The 25,728-nt window shown below is 51.2% G+C and overlaps 1 protein-coding gene across 1 annotated transcript in view; it reads right to left on the reverse strand.

Annotated features, from left to right (window-relative positions):
* The window catches only part of MYOM2 (myomesin 2), an 83,316-nt gene that overhangs the window by 49,708 nt on the left and 7,880 nt on the right, over positions 1-25,728 (reverse strand). Inside the window, exons 4-13 of the mRNA XM_035004318.1 lie at positions 23,277-23,415; positions 22,970-23,127; positions 21,874-21,966; positions 15,438-15,526; positions 15,308-15,358; positions 12,903-13,067; positions 9,554-9,715; positions 7,096-7,237; positions 4,926-5,125; positions 4,025-4,078 (exon numbers count right to left, since the gene is read on the reverse strand). Of these exons, the coding sequence (XP_034860209.1) occupies positions 4,025-4,078; positions 4,926-5,125; positions 7,096-7,237; positions 9,554-9,715; positions 12,903-13,067; positions 15,308-15,358; positions 15,438-15,526; positions 21,874-21,966; positions 22,970-23,127; positions 23,277-23,415 (1,253 nt within the window). The remainder of the gene's footprint in view (positions 1-4,024; positions 4,079-4,925; positions 5,126-7,095; positions 7,238-9,553; positions 9,716-12,902; positions 13,068-15,307; positions 15,359-15,437; positions 15,527-21,873; positions 21,967-22,969; positions 23,128-23,276; positions 23,416-25,728) is intronic.

The following is a 25,728-nucleotide window of genomic DNA, read 5'->3' on the forward strand; positions in this document are numbered from 1 at the left end:
AAGAAAGAAAGAAAGAAAGAAAGAAAGAAAGAAAGAAAGAAAGAAAGAAAGAAAGAAAGAAAGAAAGAGAAAAAAAAAGAAAGAAAAGAAAGCCAACACGAGAGGCAGCTCACATGCGTGCCCGGGGTACTCCCCCCAGATCAGGTGCCGCTGAGTGACGGGCGCTGCTGGAGCCTCTGTTTTGCTAGCATAACGTGTCTCTGCAGCCCCGCTCTCACGAGTCACATCCGTACGGGGCGAAGATGGGGCTCAGAAAGCCGCAAGCTTTCCCAGGATCCCTGGCTATGGGGTGGCGGGACAGGGGCCCAGGCCTCCGTCCCCTGATTGCAAATCCTGCCTTTTGTTCTATCCACCCAAGGAGACCACAACCTCCACAGGCTGCCAGGAGGTTCTTCTCTAAGTCACTGAAGCACAAACTGTATTTGGAATTTTCAGAATCCCCAAGATGACAGAGCTCGAGAGAATGCACACATATAATGAGCACCACACCGGTCAGAGCACACGATTCCTTCAAGGCAGCGGCTCAAAGCCACAGTGCCCTGAGCACCCAGACGTGGAATTAGCAGAAGGAACCCTGTCTGGCTGTGGTCTGTGGAAGCCCGCTCTGGCCTTCTCCAGAACACACTGTGCACTTCTCAAGGGACCAACGCAAGAACGGCTGGAAAAGTTGGATGATATGAAGAGAAGAGCACCCACAGTAATTAAAACCTTTGTGGAAGACATAAAGATTAAACTGATTAGAAAAACTGAGCAAAAAAAAAAAAAAAACATAAAATAGCAGAGGAGCGATTTTTTTTAACCAACAAAGGAGTGTTCCTTTTTCATTAAGACGTAATGGCATTTACCAGTTCTTTTCTGGCTAACACAGCACCAAAGGAAACAGACGGGCCTCTGTGAGGAAAAGAGTAAGGGTAGCAACAGGAAGAACCTCCTAACAGCACGTGCTTGAACCCAGAAATGGGTTGCTTGAAAGCATCAGGAAATCTCTTTCTCTAAGGATTTTTTTTTTAATTAGAAAAGGCATTTGCTATGGCTAACAGATACATGCAAAAATGCTCAACATCACTAGCCATCAGGGAAATACAAGTCAAAACCACAATGAGATACCACCTCACACCAGTCAGAATGGCTAAAATTAACAAGTCAGGAAACGACAGATGTTGGCGGGGATGCGGAGAAAGGGGAACCCTCCTCCATTGTTGGTGGGAATGCCAGCTGGTGCAACCACTCTGAAAAACAGTATGGAGTTTCTTCAAGACGTTACAAATAGAACTACCCTACCACCCAGCAATTGCACTACTGGGTATTTACCCCAAAGACACAGATGTAGTGAAAAGAAGGGCCATATGCAGCCCAATGTTCATAGCAGCAATGTCCGCAATAGCCAAACTGTGGAAAGAGCTGAGATGCCCTTCAGCAGATGAATGGATAAAGAAGATGTGGTCCATATATACAATGGAATATTACTCAGCCATCAGAAAGGTTGAATACCCAACTTTTACATCAACATGGATGGGACTGGAGGAGATTATGCTAAGTGAAATAAGTCAAGCAGAGAAAGTCAATTATCATATGGTTTCACTTATTTGTGGAACATAAGGAATAGCATGGAGGACATTAGGAGAAGGAAGGGGAAAATGAAGGGGGGGGATTGGAGGGAGAGATGAACCATGAGAGACTATGGACTCTGAGAAACAGAGGGTTCTAGAGGGGAGGGTGGTGGGGGGATAGGGTAAGTGGGTGATGGGCATTAAGGAGGGCATGTGTTGTGATAAGCACTGGGTGTTATACGTGCCTCATGAGTCACTGAACACCACATCAAAAACTAATGATGTACTGCATGGTGACTAACACAACATAATAAAATAAAATTTAAAATAAATAAATAGAGTAAAGTAAACTCATGAACTTTGCAGACCTTAAAGCCAGTCACAGGAGCTTATGCTTCTTCCCGGGTCTGCACAAGATCATGGGAACTGCCCGTCTGAGGCATGCAAAGCCTCATCCCAAAGAGTGGGAGCCCCGTAAGGCTCAGTGTCCCAGCTGGACAGCCTTCCAGCTGAGGGTCCTAGCCTCTGCCCCGCATGCCCAGCTCTAAGAGCAGAGCCTCAGGAATGTTGCCCGCATTCGAGAGTGCATCAAATAAAATGAAGCCATGGGCCCCAGGGAGCCAGAAAACCTGCCTTCTCATAAGAAACCATTAAGACTCTTAAGCATAGGAAACAAACTGAGGGTTGCTGGAGGGGAGGTGGGGGGGGATGGGGTCACTGGGTGATGGACATTACAGAGGGCACGTGATGGAATGAGCACTGGGTGTTGTATGCAACTGATGAATCACCTCTACCCTTGAAACTATAATACACTCTATATTAATTAAGTGAATTTAAATTAAAAAATAAAATAAATAAAAAAATTTTTTTAATGGAAAGGAAATGTAGGAAGAAAGATGACAAATGGTATCTGTGACTCTATTCCAGTCGGAAAGAAGATCTACTGTGTCTATAAACCAAACTTCCATTTTATCGATTGGAAAGCTAAGTCTGTTACAGTGTGTTAGTTCTGGATTGGGTACTTCATAGCTGGCTATTTATAGCCCAGCACATCTCTATCTATGTATGGAGAGATGGCTCTTCTCCCCCGAAGAGCACAGTTCCTGCTCTTCCATCAGAAAGAGTTCCTGCGGGAAGCTCGATTGTACTGTTTCATGCTCCCACTGCTTGGCACAGTGACCTTTACATAATGCAGATCTTGCCTCCTCGTTGGGGGTAGGTTTATTTGAACGCCTACATGCCCACGTAGGAGAGCTCAGAAGGTTCCCTCCTCACTGATCCCATCTACCCCTGGAGGTAACGAAGAGAACTTCCCTTCCCTCTCTCATGTCAAAAACACACGTTTTACCCAGGCCGGGTAAAGGCCTGCTACAAGAACACGGCTTCCTCTGTAAGTAGGAGCCAGATTTTACGTGTTCAAATAGCCACATTTCAATCCGTTATTTAGAAGTCATAGAAAGTCAACCTTTCCTGAATTATTTTCCTTCTGTTACTTATTTACTGGGCATCTTCCCCAATTTCTAAGTATGTCTGGAAGTGGAGGTCTTAACTAAGACTTTATACGTCACTGTGGGGTGTCCCTCTGGGAATTATGCGTTCTCGAGATACCATTATAGGTGCAGAAGATCCAATGTCTGGAGACCATCTGGGGGCAAATATGAAAATCGACCAATGAACTCTTGAGTCTGCAGCTATCTAGGGAAATAGTGCTTGGGACTGCAGCAATTTTTTAAATTTACATGTATATAAATATATATATTTAATACATATAATATATATATATTTTTAGGACTGCAGCAATTTTAAAGGAGAGCTTCAAAAGACATCTCCAAATTCATGTTTCTTCATTTGTAACTTGTTCATTGTCCCCTATGAACTCTCATTATAAGTCTGTTTAAAATCTTTGGATTTCTGATTATTACTGCCAGATTCCTCTCCTTAATAAATCGATCCTCCTAGCCATCTCTGAAAGGAATATCGAAGAGAAGTGTTCATAAAATCCAATATAAATGAGGGAAATGCAAACTGTCAGGCCAAGGATACTGACGGGAAGAACTCAGTCCATGTCGGCTAAAATGCTTAGAGATAAAATTTTTGCTTAAAAAGAAAAACTGACACAGTCCTCCACTCACAGAGTGTAAGAGAAAGGGCCCAGCCTCAGCCAGTGACAAAGGCCCGGGTTCAATTTGATCTTCTCTGCGAGGCCCCAGGAGAACCCAGAACCCATACGGAAGCGATAAAACCACGCGGGAGGACCCCGGACCCTAACCTTCTCCCTCAATCTGCCTCGTTCCTGTTTTCCAACTTCTACAGGCCACACGCTCACAGACTTGATCTACGGCTTCAGTGTTTACACATTTAGACTATACCCGCCAGCTGGATGTTTGCTGTCTGTCGGCGACTCTGGGCTCCGACCACCAGCCTGAATCCCTACGGCACACGCAGCGGGGCCGTGGTGCCGAAGGGGCACTCACCTTCAGGTTCATCCTGGTGGATTACGATTTCTTTATCCCCCTGCAAATGGACCGCTGCAGAGAGAAAGGCAGATGATGAATCTGGCAGCCCAAGGCTTCCTCCAGAAAGCCCGTTTCCCTAACTCGTCACGAGGTCCAAATCCCCTCTGCGTTGCGATTCCAACACACCCACGACTCCAGAGCAACCCGAGTTGATATTCTGAAGCAGTCTTCGTATTTAGCGCCTCTCGGATCTTTGCGCTGGGCTCAAAAGACCACGCAGGTAAGGAAAACGTAGGGGCTCGCTTCACACCATAACTGGGGGCCCAGTCCCTTTCAGGAATCCGCGTCATGTGAAATTACCATTCGGAAACAAAGCGGCTTGGTTTCAAAGCCTTCGGAGTCTTACCATGTGTTGAAATTATATCATCAAGAAAATTCTAATTCTGAACCAATCTGACTGGATTGCAGTGAAGAGCATTAGAAAGGTGGTGTGGGGGCGCCTGGGTGGCTCAGTCATTAAGCGTCTGCCTTCGGCTCAGGTCATGGTCCCAGGGTCCTGGGATCGAGCCCCGCATGGGGCTCCCTGCTCAGCGGGGAGCCTGCTTCTCCCTCCCTCACTCCCCCTGCTTGTGTTCCTGCTCTCGCTGTGTCTCTCTCTGTCAAATAAATAAATCTTAAAAAAAAAAAAAGAAAGGTGGTGTGGTTGGTGTCGGACTATATACGGGAGCCTGGCCGCACCCACTCGTAAAGTGACACTGGTGGACATACGGACACCATAAAATGTCACCGCGCCACGCTCAGCCCGCGAAGGCGCCCTTAAGACTCATATGCAGCCGAGCATGGAAGAGAAAGAACAAATCACAGAAAACAGCCCCAAGTTTCCAAGGCACCGCGGCGGCTTGACATCTGCACAACTTACCTTGTAATCTCTTGAGGTCAACAGGGTCAAGGGCAGCCACGGCCTCAGACACTCTGGAAGGCCTGCTAATGCCCGCGCTGTTGACCGCCCTCACACGGAAGATGTACGACCTTCCTTCGAAGAGTCCGGTCACGGGGTATTTGCAGATTTTCACAGGAGTATCATTGCACTGAACCCAGTTGTCTGTTCCCACTTCACATCTTCAAATAAAAACGAGCAGAGAACAAAGACCCCCATGCATGTTTGCAAACTAAATAAATAAAAAAACTAAATGCAAAAAAAAAAACCGAGCAGAGAATACCAAATATATCGGTCTAATAAATACACATAGGTCAACTATAACAGGAGCAGAAGTATAAACAAACGCAAAAGACAGAGCTATTTAGGAAATGTAAAGTATATCTATTTATTTATTTAGAAGCTTTATAATTTAGAGCTTGAAGATCAGTTCCTGCCTTCAACCACATTTAGGCAAAATCTCCTCCAAAAGTCACGGGAGATGTATCCTTGACAGTCCTCTTTCCAACTTACATGGCAGAATCAGCGAGTGCACTAAGCTCCCCCGCATGCCCAATGCCAGGGCGTAGGGAACCAAATGGCCCTCACCACTGGTCCCCCACATGCACCCCCTGTACTGAGCCTCAGGGAGTGAAATCTCTCCAGAATGTTGGCTCAGTCTGTTCCAAAGTCAGTGAGATGTGCCTTCCGAGCACGTCACATGTGGAATTTGGAAGTCTTTTGAAAACATTAAGTCCTGACCAGCCACCTGAAAATGCAGAGAGTACCTTCCATTTTACACAGGTTGAGAAATTTCAGCACCAAAATGTCATGTCAAATCCCCAGGAGAGCATAGCAGGTTCAGAAATATCATCTTTCAGAGCTGTTCGAGCCAGGGCTGTGTATTTGCTTTAGAAAGAACCAGCTCTCTTTCTCCTAACAATCCAGAATTTTAATGCAAGTTCTGTGACCCACGTGTGCTAACCTGTTATGGCCAGAACACGGTCAAAACTGAGAGTCTGGCGGGGGCGCACCTCAGCTTACCCCCCAGCTGGCTGCTGCAGGGTGGGAGGCTCCTCCCCCGGCCCGAAGGTTCTGTGTGTTCATCCATTTTAATGAAAGAGGGCAGGGGGTGGATCATTAGCTGAGAAGGGCTGTGAAATGGTTTTTGTCAAATGGCTGAAAAAATGTTCAAATGTCACAGGAAAACAGAAAATCGCTTTATTTTGTTTTTCTGTGTTTTAATTCAAGGGAAACTCTGACCAATGCACTCCACAAATCTGACCTTAACATTTCCAAATATTATCCCGATGGTGAATGTTTTACCTAAACAAGTAGCTTTGTTGGTATGGAAAAGGGAATTTAACCAACCTAATGCCAAAAAAACAGCCAGACTTGAATGATTTTTCTGAAATAAACATCTTATTTTACTGTGTGTTATACATACAACATCTAAAATTCCTCCCCAGAGCCACCCTCCTCAGACCCTGTTGTGTTACTTCTGAATTCATTTTCTTGGACTGCAATTTCTCTCGGTGACTGAAGTGTGTAATTGGGGCATAAAATGCACTTCCAATAAATTCACTGGCTCTGCTTGGTTTCCTTCCCAGGCCCTGAGCACCATACCAAGTAAAGGAACGTGAAAGAATTAAGACTCCAGTGAGTTTAATGATGACCCACGTTTAAGTGATTAACTCAAAGGTAAATTCCAACATTTTTTCCTTTGAAATGGCAATATTTTTTTGCTCGGAAGCAATAAGAAAGCATAGTTTAATGGAAAGGAAGAATGAAACCTGGGTACGAATGGGCTGGCATTCTTCCCAGCTACATTTCCATATTGCCTGTTTTCTCCTCCCCTAGATGGAGAAGCAGGACTGAACTCTCCCCAGAACCCAGAACCGGGGTTCAGTCTGCCTGGAAAAGTTGGAGGGGATTCAATATGGGGTGTTGAACAGGCAAACAATTACAACACCCAGAAATCTACCTACTCGTTTAACCCCTCCATGTTCCACTTACTCAGTCAGGAGCGCTAAATAACCAGAGAGTGAAATACCTGATCCGACCAAGAACAGTGTCATGAACTTGAGTTTAGAGAAATTCCCAAAGACGTTGTCCGTGCCAACCTCAGTTTCAGGGACGTTTCCAGCCCTGGAAGAAGGCAGTGGGCACTCACCGATCAATGAAATAGCCGATGACGGGGCTCTCAGTGGTGGTGTTGGGCGGCTTCCAAGTCACAATGACATAATCGCGGTTTGCATCGTGGCACTGAAGGTCCATGGGCGCGCCCGGAGCCCCGGTGACCAGCGGGTCAGCGTCTGCCATCGGGGGAGGGAAGAAAAGTCATGTGGGGGAGGGGCGCTGGAAAGCCTGTTGCCCGATTCTTCAAACTCACACTTCTGTCTCCCCGATTCGAGTCCACTCCCTGTTTAATCCTCACGTCTAAATGACTTGACTATTTTTTGACTATGATCGCTTGGTGACAAGAAATATAAACATATTTATGAGTTTTTAAAGTCAAAAATGCTCTATTCTCTATAAAATACTCAAGTCTATGATTTTTCATGATTGATTCTAAAATTGAAGGTCACCTTCTCTTGATGGCGGGTTGTCACATAATGTCACATCAAAAACTGACCGAAGAAATAATGATAATAATATGGCCTTTTTAATGAGTGAGAAGTACTACCTTAGACGCTTCTATCTCTCAAAGTCCTTACAAGATTGAGGACACAAAATTTTTCTTTTCTGCAAGTGTTGAGCAAATGTTTGGGCCCCTGCTGCACTGAAACTTTCCTGACCCGTTGGTGAGCGCACCGCAGGTACGTTTGGTTTTCAGATGCTCGGTACAGGGGCACTGAAGGCCAGCAGGGCTAGTCAGAAAGTGGACACAGCAAACCTTCAGTTCCCTTATCTGCAGTCTGCCCTTCCTTACTGGGTAACTGTGAATGTTGTACCATCTTGTTCGGTTCTCCTCAGCATACTAAAAGCTAAGGATTCCTTGACATTGAGCCAGATATTTTCTTTCACATTCAGAACCCTCAGAAAGTAATCAGGACAGTTAAACTCCCCCCTAAGTGCGTTATTTTCTTCCTGCTGCCAGTGCTGAATAAGCAAGGCAATCTCGGCTATGTTGTATTTATTGCCTTTTAATGGGGTGGAACGTCTTGCCAGAGGGCATACACAGAGAATGGAAGGTACACTCCAATGCCAACCTAATAAAGATGGTAAAACTTTGTAGAAGGGTCTAAAATCCCAGCCCTGCAAGTTTGTGTTGTCTCGTGGGGGTGGGGCGGGCGAGTGGCTTTATTTTACATGTGTTCCCTTTTTTTTTAAGTTATAATATTCCCTGATGATACAGCCCTTCTTTTATGCTCTGATCCAACAGTTGCAGTTTGGAAAGAATAATATGCTGATAGGGTTATTCCAGGCCCATGTAACCTGGAGTTGGTGGGAGGCATAAAGGTGCAGGAAACAGCGAGTAAGGGGTGGGTAAGGCTGGGCGGGCTGTCAGAACGGAGGGTAGCCCCCCCTCGGGGGCCACAGGCTCAGGACAGCAGTGCCCACCAACTAGAACCAAGGGATCTTCAGGGTGGCTCAGCTGGGCCCTGGGGAGGAGGGGTCCCTAAGCCAGACACCACAGGGGGTCTGGGAGTCGCTGCGGGGCAGGGCTCCACCAGGGGCCCAGAAAAGCCTGGGGGCTGTGAGTGTGCAAGAGAAGGCTCCAGCTGTGGGCCCAGACAGCTGACCCCCAGTTGCTCCACCCTGGAGAAGTCCCCTCTGAGCCTCCACATCGGCATTTGAGACAGAGAATTAGGGCACTGGCTTACGGGATCAGTGTAAGAACTTCAGACTATATATGCACAGGCCTGTATGTGTCTCTGTACATGCACAGATACACATGTGTGTGTGTGTGTATGGACATCCGTGTGCATCGTCTACACGGGATAGACATAATTTTATCCAGTTCACAGATCCACGTGTCCACTTCCTACAGCGTAAGTATGAAATGTGCATGTGCCCATATATAACGTGCCCAACGGCTAACACTACTGCTTATCATGGGCCCAGTTCTCCTTTCCATAAGGCGGTCACGCAGCCCCAGCGGGAAGGCATGAGGAGTAAAGGGGCCGCACGCGGGCGGCTGCGCGTGAGGCTCTTGGGCAGCCAGCCACCACGCTGGCGCCTTGAACGCACACGCGCTGAGGTCGGTGGTGGTGGTAACAGCAGCCGCAGCATCGTGGTCTCGTCTCATAAGCAAGCCTGGGGCACGAGCAGGTGTCCCTAACCAGCGTTCCCTACTCGGGACCCCTCTCTACTGTTGAATTTTCCCGAGAATTAGCAGCAGAGGTGTGTTCATGCTTAGAAGTCGTTTGCCACATTTTACCAATTTATCAACAGAGACAAAAGTTAGGATTCTGCTCCTCTCCCGATCCCATCTCCTTACATCATGGGCTGCTTATCAGACACGAGCTGACGTGCACACAGGACAGGAACACCAACGCCACCATCAGGAGGTTTCCAAGGAGCGCAGCGAGCCGCCCCGCACGTGCACCTGCTCCATCCTCGTCTGGGGTCCCGTCACCCCGCGCTCGCGCCCTCGCCATGCTGCCTGCGCACCTGAGGCCACGTACCTCGGACAAACATGAAGGCGCTGTGCTCGCTGATGCCCCCTCTGGACACAATCCTCAGGGTGTACAGGCCCTCGTCGTCCTTGTTCAGGTGGCTGAAGGACAGGGAGGCCTGGCCTTCTCCGAAGAACATCTTGGTCCACTTGGACTCCTTCACTAGCACATCTGAAAGAGCGTTCAGTGCAGGACGGCTTCAGAAACCGTCAAGGAAATCGGACTATAAAAGTGGACAAGGTGCCCTGGCGTGGGGGGCAGGGCTTTCGAGCCTGACACGGAGGAAGGAAGCCTCAGCCTCGCAGTGACTGGACAGCCGTGTTTTACACAAGGAGCACACACACAGTGGCCGATGGTGAGGCAAGAGGCATCTGCAGGGCAGGACCAAGGTCAGTGTCGGGAGGGACAGAGACAGCGTGTGTCGGCCTGTGGGGATGGCGGTGGACCGGGGCCCAGCCGGCTGGCCCGGCACGCCCCACGGTGTCTCACCGCGTCCACCGCCAGGTGTCGTGGAACGGAAGCCCTCCGCCTTGTGCCTTAGCAACAAACTGCAGAAGCGGCAACAAACGGTCTTGCAGCTGTATAAGAGGACAAGCCTGGGGAAGAAACATCCAACGGGGGAAACCAAGGAAGCAGCAGACGGAAGAGGAGCGAGCCCTGCCCCCCTCCTCGTCGGGCAACCACCACCACGCGGCGACATCCATGCTTGGAAAGGGCAGAGAGACGCCGGCCGCCTCCTGCCGCGGGAGCGCGGCCTCATGCACAAGCGGGAACGTGAGCCGAAAGCCTTCAGGCAGGGGCGCTGTCTGGGCGCCCAACACACATTCTGAGAACGGGCCCCGAGGTGGTGAACAGGTGCGTGACGGTGACTTCCTTTGAGAATTGTTCCTAACGGGAAAAAAATAAACCGACTCCAACACCGAGACCCGGGGCAAATACGGACCACCGCGTAATGGGGCACAGGGCCCTCCAGCGAACGGTGTCTCAGAATAATTGCCGTCGTGGAGACATGGGTATGGCGTCTTGTGACACGAAGGACACTTCCAAGTGAAGGTATCTTCCCTGTTTTAACATATACGCACAGACACAGAGATATATTCCACAGCCGAGTGGTTAAGAGTGATTTTTGGTGAATGAAATTATAATTTGGGGTTTTTTGCAATAAAAACCACATGCGTATAAGAAAAAGGAGCTTTGTTTATATTTTCAATGTCTCAAACTCGCTGGCAGGCTCAGGAGTACTCTGCCCCACAAAGTACTCTGGGGCACAGAGTATTAACTTTTCCTTCATGGTGCCTAAGGGGCTAAGCCCACTCAGCAGCACTGTGAATAGAAAGTGTCGGAAGTGTCAGAAAAATAGATATTTTAAGGTGTTTTATCAATTTTTCTCTCTTTCCCAGAGGAATTAGCACAGGACCTGATACACAGGTAAGTGGAATAAAAATATATTATAACGTGATGTAATGCAACATACAATTTTAAAATGTAATACTCCAGGCAGGAACGGGGGGCAGGATGATGAAGTCATTGATTTGGAGCAGAGAGGGAAGGCTCCCCAGGCTACAAGCCGGGAGGGGAGTCTGCCGGCGCCTGGGTCTTGGGCCCCCAGCCCCCACAAGCATGGGAAGTCAGTCTGATGTTCAAGCTGCCCAGTTACTCACCTGGATGTTCATAGGAAATGGGCAGCACGTGTCTAATGTGAGCCTCGGGCCGTCCGCTGAATTCGGGCTCGGTCTGAGGGAAGGTCTAGCCAGAAGCCCGTTCCCTGAGCAGAGGCCCACCCCATCACTGGCTCCATAACCATCTCGTGGCTTGCCAAATCGGCCTCAAGTGCAAATTACACCCAATGGTGGTCCCGGGTTTTATCATAAGTGACCCTGGTTTTCCTCTCTGATTAGATTCGAGTCCTAATCTATCTTAAATCAGGGCCCCAATTCCACACGTCCTGTTTGCACAGCGCACCTGCCATGCCTGACAGACAGTGATATTCCTCGGACTGACATCAGCTGAGGGTGTACCGTCACCCGGTGCCTCAAGCACATTAATTTTAAAGAGGGAAAAACAAAAAAAAAAAACCTCCTTACAGTTTAATGTCTACAAATAAGCCACAGAGAATGGTCTCCGCTGGTCTCCACTTGAATCCCAGGGCCCGTGAAGGTCTGAGCATGACCGTGGACGTGGGGCACCTGGCTCAGCTAAGCCCCCTAACTTCCGCAAGGATCCAGTAGACGTGGGGAAGATGCTTGTTGGCGGCTCTGAGCACGCGTGTTCTCGCGCACCTGTCGTGGCCACGTCCCCGGGAATCCAGGACTTTCTAGTCACTAGGAAACACTCCAAAATGGACATCACTGTCCGCTGGGGATCCGATGAAAACTCTCCTCGAATCTATTGCATTCTCTCCAGAAAGGGTAAATGAGAATTTTGGAACTTCGGTCAGATCTTATGTCTTAAATTAGAACTGCAGAGGGCAAATTAAACCTCCTCTGTCACCACAAAGAGTCTCTCCCCCTCGCTGGGCTCGACGTTGTCAGCACACGCGGTCAGTGCCGTGTCTTTAGCAAATCGTCACACCCCGTTCTGGGACATTGCTCACACTTTAAAAGGACATTGCTTTGTAATTCTATTTTCCCCTGGCTGGATTATAAATACCTGCTGGGCAGGCTGGTGTGTGTTTCTTTGTCATCTTCCGAACTGTGTTAGGTCCCAAGTAAATATAAGCAGGACAGTCTCGCGGGTTGCACAGAAGGCCAGTTTCCCTCAGGAGCCCCCCGGCCAGAGAAGAAGAGGGAAGCGCCGTCCACACGCACAGGGCTGTGAGCACAGCCCCGCAGAAGGGCGCAGGTGGGAGAGGGGCGGGGAGTCTGCACCAGCCCGCCCCCGGGGGAGGCCCCCCATCACAGGGACCTACAACACCATCCCTCTCTCACAGACCGGATGCAAGGAAAGCGTCACACTGAGAACAGAGCCCAGTACTCCACGGCCTCTGATCAGTGTGAGCGGTGGTTTCAGCCAAGGAAGACCAGGCAGATACAGACACCTCGCTTGTTCTGTTTAACCGCAGAAAGACCCTTCTTGTGAAGCTATACAAAAATCTCCTATGACTCATCTAAATTCGGGCATCCCTGTTAACCTCTCCCTGACCCGGGGTGAAGGTCAAGGTGCACGGCAGGCTCCCAGCTCCCAGTCTCTCTGCTTGCCGTGCTGCCCGTGGCCATCACCGTGGTGGGCACGAATGCCAAAGCACCACTCAAGCTTCCCGTTCACTCTCGCCCCCGGTGACGCCGAGGGTGCGTGCAGCGGTGCGGGGCGCCCCAAGGAGCGTCCCCGGCTGGGGCGGCCGTGCCTGCCCAGTGCTCACCGTCTCTGTACCACTCGGCGCGCGGCTGCACCCTCTTCAGCTCTGGTGTTACCAGCAGCGTGCACTTGAGAGTAACAGTCTCGCCTTCTCTCCTGAAGGTGACCCCAAACTTCTCCAAAAACTGGACGTCGAAGTGCATGTACGGAATCACGGACGAAGGGGGCACTGCGCAGATGAGGGGGACACGGTTACAGCGGGAGGGGCAGGCTGGTGCACGCGCAGCAGGCGCGCTATTCCCCCACGACCACCCGCATCTGTGCCCTCCAGACAGCTGCACTGGGGGATAAACGTGTGTCCCCCAAATTCACACGTCAAAGCCCTCGGCCCCAGCAAGAAGGTATTAGGAGGTGGGGTCTCTGGAAGGTGATGAGGTTTAGCAGGAGGTCATGACGGTGGGCTCCATGAGGAGACCCGGGCTCTCTCCTCTTTGTGCGGATGCGGCGAGAAGGTGCCGCCCGCACACCAGGAGGAGGGCCCCCCCACTCGGACCACCATGACCTCTGACTTCTCCCCAGTTGTGAGAAGTAGATGCCTGTGGTCTGAGCCCCCAGGCTACAGAGCATGTGGTAGCAGCTGAGCTGACTGAGCCCCTCCCGAGGAATCGGAAGACCCGTCATGGAGACACGGCTCATCCTCCGGGCCAGAGGATGCAGAGGCACAGGGAGGCCACGTGGAGGCCGAGCCACGCGCCGTAGACCAAATGCCCCAGCCTGTGGGGCTTCGGGAAAGTCACCTCAGCTCTGAGCCAACAGCGTTCTGGTCTTCAGAACACACCGTGGTATATTGATCGGCACAAAACGAATTAACTACATCCAGGGGTAGCAAAATTAAATCTCAAAAATATAATGTTTAGTGGGGGGTACATTTCAGAAGAAAATGCACAGTAAATTTGCCAACAAACATACAAAAAATTCATGATTTAAAACAGGTGCACGCAGGGGAGATCTTGCTAAATGGCTGGGAACTTCCAGAGGATGGTTTCTTCCCAGGAGGATGTGGGGGAGGGGCGGGAGGAAGGAGGAGGGAGGGTGGAGTTTCATCACCTCCCGATGCCCTTAGCGCCTAAAAATAACCAAGGGTCACCGAAGTGTACATCTGAAATGGTTAGTTCTGTGTGATGCCAACTGGACTTTGGTTTTTAAGAAGCAATTGAAAAAAAATGGCGGAATATTCACATGTGTTGAATACAGATGGTGAATACATGGGCATCTATTATGTTGCAAGGTTTTATTTAGACAGAATTGTAACAGGAGAGGGACCCGGGAGGGCTTCTGAGCTCCCCGCCAGCTTCCTCGGCACGGCCGTCCTCCCAGCGGACCCCGCATCGTCCGTGGATTCGGGGGGGCACCGACACACACATCCTCAGGTCGCCCTGCCCCTCCCCTGGGGGGCCCTGACCTTGTCCTGCTCGCCCGTCCATGCTCCTGCACGACCCCCAAGCGCTGGGCGCAGGACAATCCCGCACAACTGACACAGACATGACCAAAAGCCAAGGACACACAGGTATGTAGCGGCTGCCAGAAGGCTTTCCCCTCGGGCGCTGCTCTGATCGGGTCTTCCCTCACCCATGCTTGACCTGTAACGTCTGGACCCCAAATTACGACACAATCAAAGCTGCTGTGGGGGCACACGGTTACTCTTTGGGAAGGGCAGGTCAATCCTGAACCTCATTCCCAAACCATTAAAAAGCCACAGTACGTGGGTCTACCAAGTCCTGGTCCTAGAGATGCTACGGGCATGGCTGCCTTCTTGGCGCCCAGCAGCCTCGGGTCAGCCCGGCGTCCCCACCTGCCGGCTCAGAGGGACACCGACTCCCCCCATTGCAGGGCCACTGCAGGTCACCCTGGGAGCAGAGCACGGGCGGGTGGGCTCCCCAGCACCATGGAGCAGGCGGCCCTGCACGCACACTCCCAAGTGTGGAGAAGGAACGCTTTAGCAGGGGGTACAAGCCAGCGGGGACAAGACACACACGCTAGGGACGCATCACACCCCTCAGCAACAGGAAGCCCTCTCCAGGCAGGTCGCAGCCGGCCTCGGAGCAAACACCGCCTCACATCCTCGCCCTGATCTACGCGGCTGCTTGCTCTAAACAGGCACGGAGATCCGGCCTGGGGGTCAGGACACTATGACGGGAGCCTGCATTCGGGTCAAGAATTTGGATTCGCGTTTTTCCGCCCAATTCAAAATGGAACGTCTCCCAATTTCACCAGCGTCTTAAAATTCCACCTGGCCACAGAATGACACAGGAACAGACTATCTGCAGACTAACACCACCAGGGAAGACTTGGGAGAGTCTTTTGAAATATGATTTAAAAAAAGATTCGACCCTTAGAAATACTTTTTTTGTAATCACATGCTACGTCACTACACATTTTTATGCACACAAAGGAAAACCATTGACTTACATCCGATCGGGAGTCCCACCGAGTGGAACGGCTCCTCGTCTCCGTGGAACCCTGCAAGAGAACCGGGTGAAGGGCACGGACAGACGCGGGAGGCGTGAGGCGTGCCCCCCACCCCCGGAGGACGACTCACTTCTCACCACCACGGCGGCGTTGGTCGACACCTGCCCATACCCGTTCGTGGCCACGGCCGAGTAGGTTGCTGTATCGTCAAAGTTTGCCCTTGGAGAGAGAAAGCAAGGCAGTGTCCTAAATGCACTGTGGGACCGCTCCGGAAGCCAGTGACCCAGACGCAAACACTAGCATTCTTCGAAAGCCACTTGTGTGATCTGGATCCTCTGCTCATGAGTGATTTGTTGAAGAACAATGCCAGTTCCATCCTCGGAACAAGGTATTAATTATAGACGCGGCAAGGTCTGGCTCCAGACTACGGTTGGCCTTTGTCTTTGAGGGAAACCGTATGGACGGGCATTTCTGAAAAGCCTGTCTCATCCTCAAGGGGAAGTCTCTGCTCCCTGCTGGTTCCATTTTTCTACGTGGGTAGAATTCATGGCTTAATCTTGCCAGTGGGAAGGCTCCACGGGCCTCAACCTCCAGGAAAATCCACTCCACCTCCCTCCCTACCAGCGATTCCCGTGTGTATGGGAGATTATCCCCAAACCCCAAAAGATCACGCAGATATGAAGCAGCCACCCCAGGGTGTTCTGGTGTCTGAACCAGGCCCGCCTGAGGCAGCCATTATTAAGGAGTTGCAGGGAGGATGCATGTCCACCCCAGAAACAACAATGACCCAGCAACGACCAGACCCCAGTCCCTCCAGGGTGGAGCTCCTCTGCAACCCCTCCCCCCCAGATCGATCTTACAAAAGCTGAAGCTTATTTTCTTGGCTGTGACCTATGTTCCCACCAGAAAGTGTCACCGGGACCAGGGATGTAAGGAGGAGGATCTGGCATCTGCTGAGCTTTTCTACAAAATACCAGACGCTCTGCTGGTTACTTTTACTTTAATGTATCCTGTGTAATAGCCTCCAGCGCCCTCGAAAACACACACGATTATGTATTAACGTGGTGAGAACGCTGACACTTGAAGAAGTTGGGTAAACAAGGTGCACGTAAATCCAGGAGCTGCGCTCTTTCTGGCAGCTTCCGCCACCTGTCCAAGAAGTGGGCATCAGGGCCGTGATATTAATCTGGGGAGAGAAATTACACACAAAATCCCACACAAAAGATAAAAAAGAAAAAAAGAAAAAGTTGACTCCAGGCTTTCTTTTAAAATGCGTCAAGGAGCCAATGCCCCAGAGACAAACCCGTTCTTAGGGGATGGTTAGTAACTTGACTTTCTTCCCTATTCCACTTGGAGCTGAAAATATTTCCTTTGACCAAAAAGCACACAGTGCCTCCAGTAACGGGGAGAGGAGGCTTCGGAGCATTACCGTTCCGCGCCAGCGCGTGCACCCTCAGGCACACAGACCGTCAGGGGCGGCTGGGGCAGGGGGTCTACACAGAAGGCATGATTACTTCTCTTCCTTACCCTTAAGCATTGTGCTTGTGTGATTTCTTCTAAACAATGAAACCATTATATTTTCATCAATGCATTCTGTAAACACGAAGCTATCCTTCTTCTGGGATTAGCTGCACATCTTTCCCTCCAACCAACACCCCACGGGCTATATCACGACAGGTAAGAAGAGGGAGAGCCGGGCATCCCACAGGCACAGCCGGGAGCATCACCGGCCCGGGCCACCTGCAGAGCTACATGGCACCCTGTGAAAACCGCTTGATCCAAGTCTCCTACCTGGAGCCTGACTGCAAGCACACAGGGACTAAGTCTTAGGAGGAGGAGCGACGCGGCCAACACTTCCACGGAGCACAGAAAGCAGGGCTGCTCTGGCCAGGGGGCGACCCCGCTGAGCCGAGACACTGTCCCCCGGCCAGTGTCCCTACCAATTCCCAGAGGGGGGCGGCTCCTACTGCTACACGGTCCGCAAGTCCTCAGAGTGTATAGAGATCTCACTGGCATTGTCCAGTCGGGCATTGTATTCTTGATCCCTCTGCCACAAACCCTCCTGGGTGGGATTTAATACCAGTGGTTCTCAAACTGTCCCCCAGAGTTTTCAAACCAGACCTCCCCCAGGGAGGGCAAGGTGGCCCACCACACAGCAGCTCCTCCCACGAGATCTTGAGCTGGTTTTCCAGATGAGAATAAGACATGGAGGAGAACCACCTAACACGTTAGCACTGACAAGCCTGTCAAGGGACCGATTAGCACGTAGTACTTAGCGGGAGGGATGGGCTGGGGAGAAGGAAGCCTGCGCTTAGGAGCTGGAACGTCCTTTAGTGTGTGGGTGTGCGCGTGTGCATTTCTCCAGAAACGGATGTGCCCGTGGTGTCCCCTGGGGTGTAAGGAAGTGCAAGCCCCCCAAATACGCAGACCTCCTGCTTTCCTGTAATTGTCCCGTGCATCCCCGTGCCCCATGGCGGGGATGCACGGGACACACAGCCCGCCGGTGTGGAGGTGTGAGTCCTCACTTCTGTGATGTTTACTCTTGTTACATTGTTTCTGCATTTCTCCTTTGCAAGTGTTTTATGTTGCATAACATACACCGGGACACACAGAGATGATCAGCAAGCATACCTGCCTGGACTGGGGGCCTGGCTCACCTGTGTTGCCCCGTGATGGAGCTGCGCTGGCTGCGGGAAGGATGGGACCCGGGTGCCGGCGCAGAGTACAAGCCAAGGGGTGGACAGGCTGGGCATGCAGATTTTGAAGAGGCTGTGCCCTACGCAAGATTTTGTGCACAGGTAACCTGGGGACCCTTATGCCTTCCCACGCCCCAGCAGGACTCCGTTCCTCTCTCCTCCTCAAGGCCACAGCATGCAGCCGGCCCCCAGAGCCTGCTTCTGGCCCGTCCTCCACGCTGCGAGAAACTGCATGCACGTGGTTAGGAGGCAGAGGGTTTTATGTTCTGTTTGGACGGGTTCCCAGGATAGACAGAGGTCTCAATCTTCACAAACTTCCATGGGGCACTTGTGCATCTCCAAGTGAAAGGTGTCCCCCAGGCAACTGCACAGGAGAAAGTCATGCCCTCTGATCTCCTTTCAGGAGGGTAATTGGACAAACGCTTACGTTGCCCGTGACCTGTCCTGGGGACTCGGGCCCAGCGTCCTTCCCCTGGAAGCCGTGTCCACACTGGAATTTACTGGAATTTAACTCAAATGAGAGTTTGCATATGGAAGTCTAAACTAACGTGCCCAGGAGGTCAGCCTGGCCGCGGCGAGGGGGCAGGGGTGGTGCTGGACACAAAACCCGCACGAGGTCACCCTTCACGCTTTCATAAAAACATGAACATGGCATTAAAATTATGTGAAGAAACAGGACTCACATTATGAGTCCCCGGGGAAAATCTTATGAGCATATAAAATCATGTCGATTACAGTCTAAGTTCGAACAGCACCAAAGGGTCAGAAGCACTTGAAGAATTCAGGCAGCAGCCAGGGAGTATTCATAGGGGCAAACGTCACCCCGGCAGCCGAAGGGGGAGCTCCCTCTCTCCCTAGCCGGCAGCACATTCCACCGCACTCAAAACGGCCACAGATCAAATGATGGCAACTCAGCAGTTTGGTATGAACAGCTGAGCTGTGCGGAGACAGCAGGCTCCCCCTTCGCTCGTCAGCTGCGGACAGGGTCCCCGGGCAGATAGGAGTGCTGGGCAAGTCCGTTTCTGCAAACTCCAAGGGTGTCTGACGGGGACCTGGGCTGCTGAGCCACGGACCATGGCGTCCCGGGCCTCAGTTTACAAACTTACAGCTGACAGACTCACGGATTTGTCAGTGCGCTGGGTTCAAAGCTGGTCTTACCCCCAGGATAAGTGTAAAAGTTTCATACTTGAGAACGGGAAATGGTTTTCCCTTGTAAATGCAGTTGTTAACTCGGAAGCGAGCTGGGTGAAAACTCGGGCTGACCTAGGGACCCCCAAGCGGCCACAGCTCACCCGGGTACAGAAGAGACAGCCTGAACTCTCCACTCTCCACAGTGAAGGCGATGTTCTCCTTCTACACAGTGTGGCTTTCTGGCTACTCAAATAGCCACATGTTTAGGAAATCAAAGGAGAGAACCTTATTCTCTGAGAATTACAGCAAGGGGCCAGGGTGTTCCAACCCCAAGGCTTGCCCAGAGGATGTCTCCTCAGCTAGGGCCAGCCTGACCACCCTGCTCCACCCCACAGCCCAGCCCACCCCCACACCAACAGATTCCCCTCTCCCCACGCCCAGTACCCTGGCTTCCTGATCTACTATATAATTCACTTTTTTATTGTGCTTACGGTTCACCTTCTCACGGCAGATTGTAAGACCTCAAAGAAGAGGACCTCGGTTTTGTCCCGTATCCCAAGTGCCTGGACCAGTGCCTGGCGCACAGGAGGTTCTCACTAAACAGCCCCAGAAGGCCCAGAAGGCCTGGCCTTTCAGCTTTTTGTAACAGCCCCACATTTACCTGGGAAACCACGTGTCACAAATGTTCATCTTAATCACAACCTTCTAACTCCTGTTCTGAAGAGTCTGCAGGTGGAGAGCGGTTCTGGTGATGGGGAACCGGGCAGGCCTCCTCCAGAGGCTCGTCCAAGGCCGCGTCCGATGGGTGAGGCAGCCGGCCCGCCACCCGCGTGAGGAGCGGGGAGGCTGAACAGCCTGGTGCTGGCGGCCGGCCGGTGCCCCCCACAGGTGCGGCCTGGGAGTGCCGGGCGGGCAGCGCCTGGAGGGGCTCAAGCCTGGGCTCCCACCCAAGTCCGAAGTTGGGAACCAGAAGGAGGAAGAACTCAGGCAGGAGGGAGAGGAAGACCCAGTGAGTGCAAGGCAGAAAAGCAAAGAAACGCGGTAAAACCATCCTCCCACGGGGTGGAAACGGGGACACGGTGAATTCTCTCCTGGACCAACGTGGGTCAGGCTCCTCTGAACCTCAGCCCTGGGCCTGGTCCTCCCGTGCAGGAACCCTGCTGAGTCAGCTCAGGGGGACCCCCCCCCCCGTGTCTGAGCAGGTGCCTCACCACCCCTCCCCAGATGAATCCCATTGTCTGGCTCGCCTTCAGCAAGAAGGCTGCGAGGCTGGTCTGGCAGAGTCCCAACCTCTGATGCTTCCTCTCCATGGCTTTCATCCGTGCCCCCACATGCTCCTGGGGTGCACACCCCCTTCCCTTCTGGTGTGCGGGCCTGAGCCTAACACACTGGTCACACAGAAGGAGCACATCAGAGTAACCTTTTCTTCAGCAGAACCGATGTATAAAAGTTCTCAATAAAAAAGGAAAGAATCCCCTCGGTCGAAGAATGCATCAGGGAGAAGGTTCCGTGATGAATGCTCTGTCGTACTAACTCGTGACTTCTCCGAGTCACCTTGGGGATTATTCCAGTGGGACCATTTTACTGAGAATTATTTTATTGCAGATTATTTTACCTCTAAGTAAACTGAGCCTAATTATGATGTGGTCGCTCTACAAGTTAGTAATAATAAAATCAATAAAGTTATATATCCCAATGTCTTACTGATTTTTTGCATTTATATTAGTATCCCTCATCTTTTCCTGGAAAGGACTTGATATAACTTACTACACACACACACTCACACACACTCACCACATGTCTACATAACATACAAAAATATATTTGGTCTTCATGATCATTCCCATTAAGCCAACAGAAAAGATAAAATTTTTTATCATCTGTCTCTTGATAATGACTTTCAGATAAAAGTATTACAATTCAGGAAGAGTTAATGATCCATCCGAAGTCACAGGGCACACGGTAGATCGGGGATCCAAACCCAGGTCTCTGGTTGTGGTCCCTAATTACAGTGCAGTAACGAGCCCCATTTACCTGCGAGATTAACAGCTGAGCCATGGGAAAATGTCATGATATACTGTGAGAAAAGGTGGATTGCACCATGTTATGATCTTCTTATGAAATAAAAACTGTGTGCACACAGAAGCAGAAAAAGAAATGCAGAATCTCACTTTTGAAAAAAAAAAATCTAAGTGTGTGTGTGAGCACATGCCGTGCGAGGAAAATGAAATGCTATCTTTACAGCAAAATACTGATGCTGTGGGAAATATGAATGATTTTTATTTTCTCTTCCTCATCTGTATTCTACATTTTTTCAATTTATGAAAAAAGATAGAAGTTGTATTTCTTTGAGGAGCCTGAGTTTAGTTAGGGACTGGTCCCCAAACCTGGCACGCGATGCGCCCCCTGCTGGGCAGGTGTGGGAAGTCTTCTGCATCTGTGGTCAGCTGCGCACCTGGACACCACCGTCTGTCCCTAAACCAGCCATTCTCTTTGCTCCCAGAGCGGGAGCCTGGACAGAGCTGCAGGTTTGCCTACTGGGGGTCCGACACCAAGGACAGCAAGCTTCCGGAAGCTTCCCCCACAGCTTAAGTCAGAAATACCACCAAAGTCCCATGGCATAGAATGGACGTGGTGCCCCCTGACCTCCTGTTTCTAACTGTGAGGTCTCTCCTGTGTTTGGATCATTGAGTGTTTGAAGCAGGTGTCCCAGGGCGCCCGCCATGCCCGACACCTTACCTGTTGATCTCCAGCGTGTGCACGCCGTACTTGCTCTCGATTCTGTACTTGCCCGGCTCTCCTGCTTGGCAGATCAAACTACCATTCTTATACCTGCAAGAGGGAAACACGTTACTGCAAAGGCAGGGGGGAATTTGCATTTTGTCCCCGCCTTCTTCAGGGCCCCTAGGGATGCATCGCCCTGCGTCTGTGAGCTCCACTTCCCAGGACCTCGGGCTGGCACAGTGCAGTAACTAGGGGTGACCCAGGGCCCAGGTCTGTCTGTCCGCTTAGTAGAGAGCAGCTCCTGCAGAATTCAGCCTATCTGGGCCGTCCTCAACCTATGGCAGAGCGTGCCATGGGTGTCCTTGGACTTCGTGAGGAACTCAGGATAAATCACTCCCTAAGAAAAGAATGTTGCCAGTGTTAGCTGCGTCCCAGGCCAGCCTCTCTGGGGAGTTCTATGGGATCCTGCCTGCAGGAAGCTGGCCCCCGCGCCCCCCCCCGGGACAGCAGGACCTCGTCTCCCTGAGACCGAGCGTTGGTGGGTGGCTGCCCCCACAGCCTGCCTGGCGAACAACCACAGAACCTGGAACTAAATTTCTGACCTGGGCTGAGCGCCCCAGTCAGGTTACGAGCAAAATGCGTATGGTCTTTGCAGCAGGCTATAAACTTGGGGAATGTTATTACCACTTCCAGCAAGTGGGGCAACAAACGTAGGTATGCAACAGATGGAGAAACACGAGGGTCTGGGGCCTGGAGACGATGCTGGACGTCACCAGGTGCAATCGACCGCAGCACCACATGTGGCCCCACCTTTCAGATCATCTGAAGGAACTTATTCTCAAATAAAACTCCTCTAAAACTCAGCGGAGTCGATTTCACCAAAATAAAAGCGCCGGCAAGGCATTTATGGCGGCCATTCTGTGAGTGTTTATAAATGTATGTCCCATGGAGTTTCACACACGGAGGGCAATGGAAGGGGGGATGTGCCCCGCGATCCCTTCAGGTGGCTCTTCTTCATCCACACATTGGCACCAGCTGTTCCCAGATCCTCGAGAGAGAGTGCAGTCCAGCCCTCCTCGGACCCAGGGGCAGGCCGCCCGCCCACACTCACCACTGCACCACAGGGGTGGGAAACCCTTGCACGGTGAAGCAGAGCTTCACAGACATTCTCTCCCAGACGGTGTGGGACCTCAGGCGCACCAGGATCTCGGGGGCCCTGCGCATCCGCTCCAAGTAGGAGTGTCTGTGCCCGGTCAGCTTGTCTTCCACCTGCCCAGGAAGCAAGGACAGCTCAGCGCGTTGCAGGAAGGGGCGTGGCGTGGGCAAGCAGGGCCCTCTGCCGACGGGCCGTACGCACGTCATGCGGACAACCCACGACCAGACCCGCGCCTCTCAAGGAGCCCCAGAGGTCCCCCTACCATCTCCTGAATGACGTATTTGTCCAGCTTGTCCTGAGCCTGTGTGCGCGCCAGGTGCACGTTTTCCTCCATCTCAGCCAGATCCCGGAGGAAACGCTCCCGCTTGGCTTCCCCATAAGAAGCCACCAGAGACTGGTACCTGCCGGGGCGAAGAAGCGACATTACTCCCGTGACACAGAAAGGGTGAGTGGTCATCGAAGGTCTGGAGACCACACATGCTGTCCCCCAGGATTTTCTCACATGGGGAGCAAGAAGAGGAATGCAGAAAAGCTGTTTCTGCTTAATTTTATCTCTTTCTTTCAAGACTACAGTCTGGCCAGAGGGCTAGTACCATACACAAAGCAGTTGTATGAAGGGCAGACGTATGGTTCGTGAATAAAACAGTTACGGGAGAAGATGCGCCAACCCTCCTTTTACTGGGAGGGGCGCACAATCACACGGTTCGGAGGCCGGCGCTCTTCTGCGGATTTCTGTGAGCAGACGTGCACCCGGGACGCGCATAATGCACATCGTCAGGAAGGGACGCAGAGTCACAAAGGGAGTGTGAGGCCCCTAAAAACGGACTTGTTTACACCTCTGGACCCCACGACGACTCACACATGCTCAGTAAAGTCTGTACCTCGGAGCAACTCACTCCACATTCTCAGGACGCCGTCTCCCCGTCCCTGCGGCCAGGAGCTTGGCCGCCCGGGGGTCTGGCACCCAGTGCTTAGGCCCTGCTGGGCTGGCATCTGTTTAAAGCCAACGCCAACACAGACAATGTAAGGAGAGCCTGAACCCCACTCCCCGTGCGCTTTCTTCTGCATGGCGCTCTTAAGAACTGCCTGTTTTCCTGGGGAGGCTGCTGATTCTGAATGACTGGAGGGCTGCATGAAAGCCTCCTGAATCAACAGATGCAGGTAAGAAGTAAGTCTGTGTTCCAGAAGAATAAAAGGGATTCAATAAAAAATTCAGCTTCTTGATCTGTAAGAGTCGAGAGTGAGGTGCCGTCGATCTGGCCCGAGTGCCGTCTTTGTGCCCCCAGCACCGCCCGGCCCACTGCCACGCCCGCCTCGGCCTCTCCCGCAGAATGTCACCCATCACACACTGACGCTTAGTGACAAGCCCCGAGGACAGCCTGGGCATGACGCACGGGGGCCCGTCTTTCACCAGGACAGAAGGAAAAGCATCTAATCTCCTGTATCCTCCAGAAGGCCATGCTGAGATCTTCAAAGCACGCAATGCTTCCGTGGTTTTTATTTTAAAGATTTTTTTTTTTTTTTTAATCTGAGAGAGAGAATGGGAGACAGAGAGCCTGAGGGGGGAAGATCAGAGGGAGAAGCAGACTCCCCGCCGAGCAGGGAGCCCGATGCGGGACTCGATCCCGGGACTCCAGGATCATGACCTGAGCCGAAGGCAGTCGCTTAACCAACTGAGCCACCCAGGCACCCCCCGTGGTTTTTATTTTATACAGAGACATAGCAGTTAATCAGAGTGATGCACCCACGGATTCATCTTTCGACAAGGACCAGTTTGTCCCATACCTTAAACTAGGATCTGCCACAGGAGGGGAAGAACAAAATGAGCTGGCGAGACCCAGGCTACAACCCACATACATGCTGGGGGTCAAAGGACTACTGCAGGAACGTAGCCTTGTGTGTCTCAGAAAGACTTCCAACAGTGGGGACTGTCCCAAAAGTCATTATTGCCAAAACAATGTGAATCACGGTAACACACTCCCTGACCCCTCCAATTAACAGAAGTTGACATTCCCCCCATTCACTCCTGTGGAAATTGAAGAATAGAAAGTTTCTGTGACATGCTCAAGGTCACCACAAGGAATAATTAATAAAATTATAAAGGTCTAAACTTCTCACTCCCATACCCACACACTAAATAAAGATAGAACCATTTTTTAAATAGTCCAGTAACAGAAAATCCAGATTTGGGTAATGTGCACATTTTGAAGTGATTCTCTCACAAAAGAAATCCTCACTTTACCATAAAATGTACACGGCAAAATTTGCAGAAGGCATCTAAAAGATCATTCAAAGTGCAAAATAAAGCCTGATCTTTCCAGCTGCCCGTTTTTGTTACACAGGTCCCTTCATTGTAGTGCAAGGTTCAAAATGAAACATGTTTGCCAAATTCTCATTTTCTCCTTCAGGTTTTAAGTGTGTTAGAATACAGAAAACATTTTCTAGAAATAACCGGGGGAGGTGAGGGGGAAAACAGAGCAGGTATAACACAAAGTGTTCATGAGATGCTTCACTATTTTGTTCTTGTAAGATCACCACCTGTTTCTCTGTGATCTGGAAACAATTCGAAGACTGACGTCCTCATTAATCCATGTCATTCCTGGGACATTTTCCCCTATGAGCTGAGTCCCCTGCAATGCCGGGCACGGCCGTCACAATGTTTCCACTCAGACACCCGCTGGAAATGCCAGCCTGTTTGGAAGATCACCTTGCTG

The sequence above is a fragment of the Mirounga leonina genome, unplaced genomic scaffold (genome assembly GCF_011800145.1).
Source record: "Mirounga leonina isolate KUSES-001 unplaced genomic scaffold, KU_Mleo_1.0 Mir_128, whole genome shotgun sequence".
NCBI classification, from domain to species: domain Eukaryota; kingdom Metazoa; phylum Chordata; class Mammalia; order Carnivora; family Phocidae; genus Mirounga; species Mirounga leonina.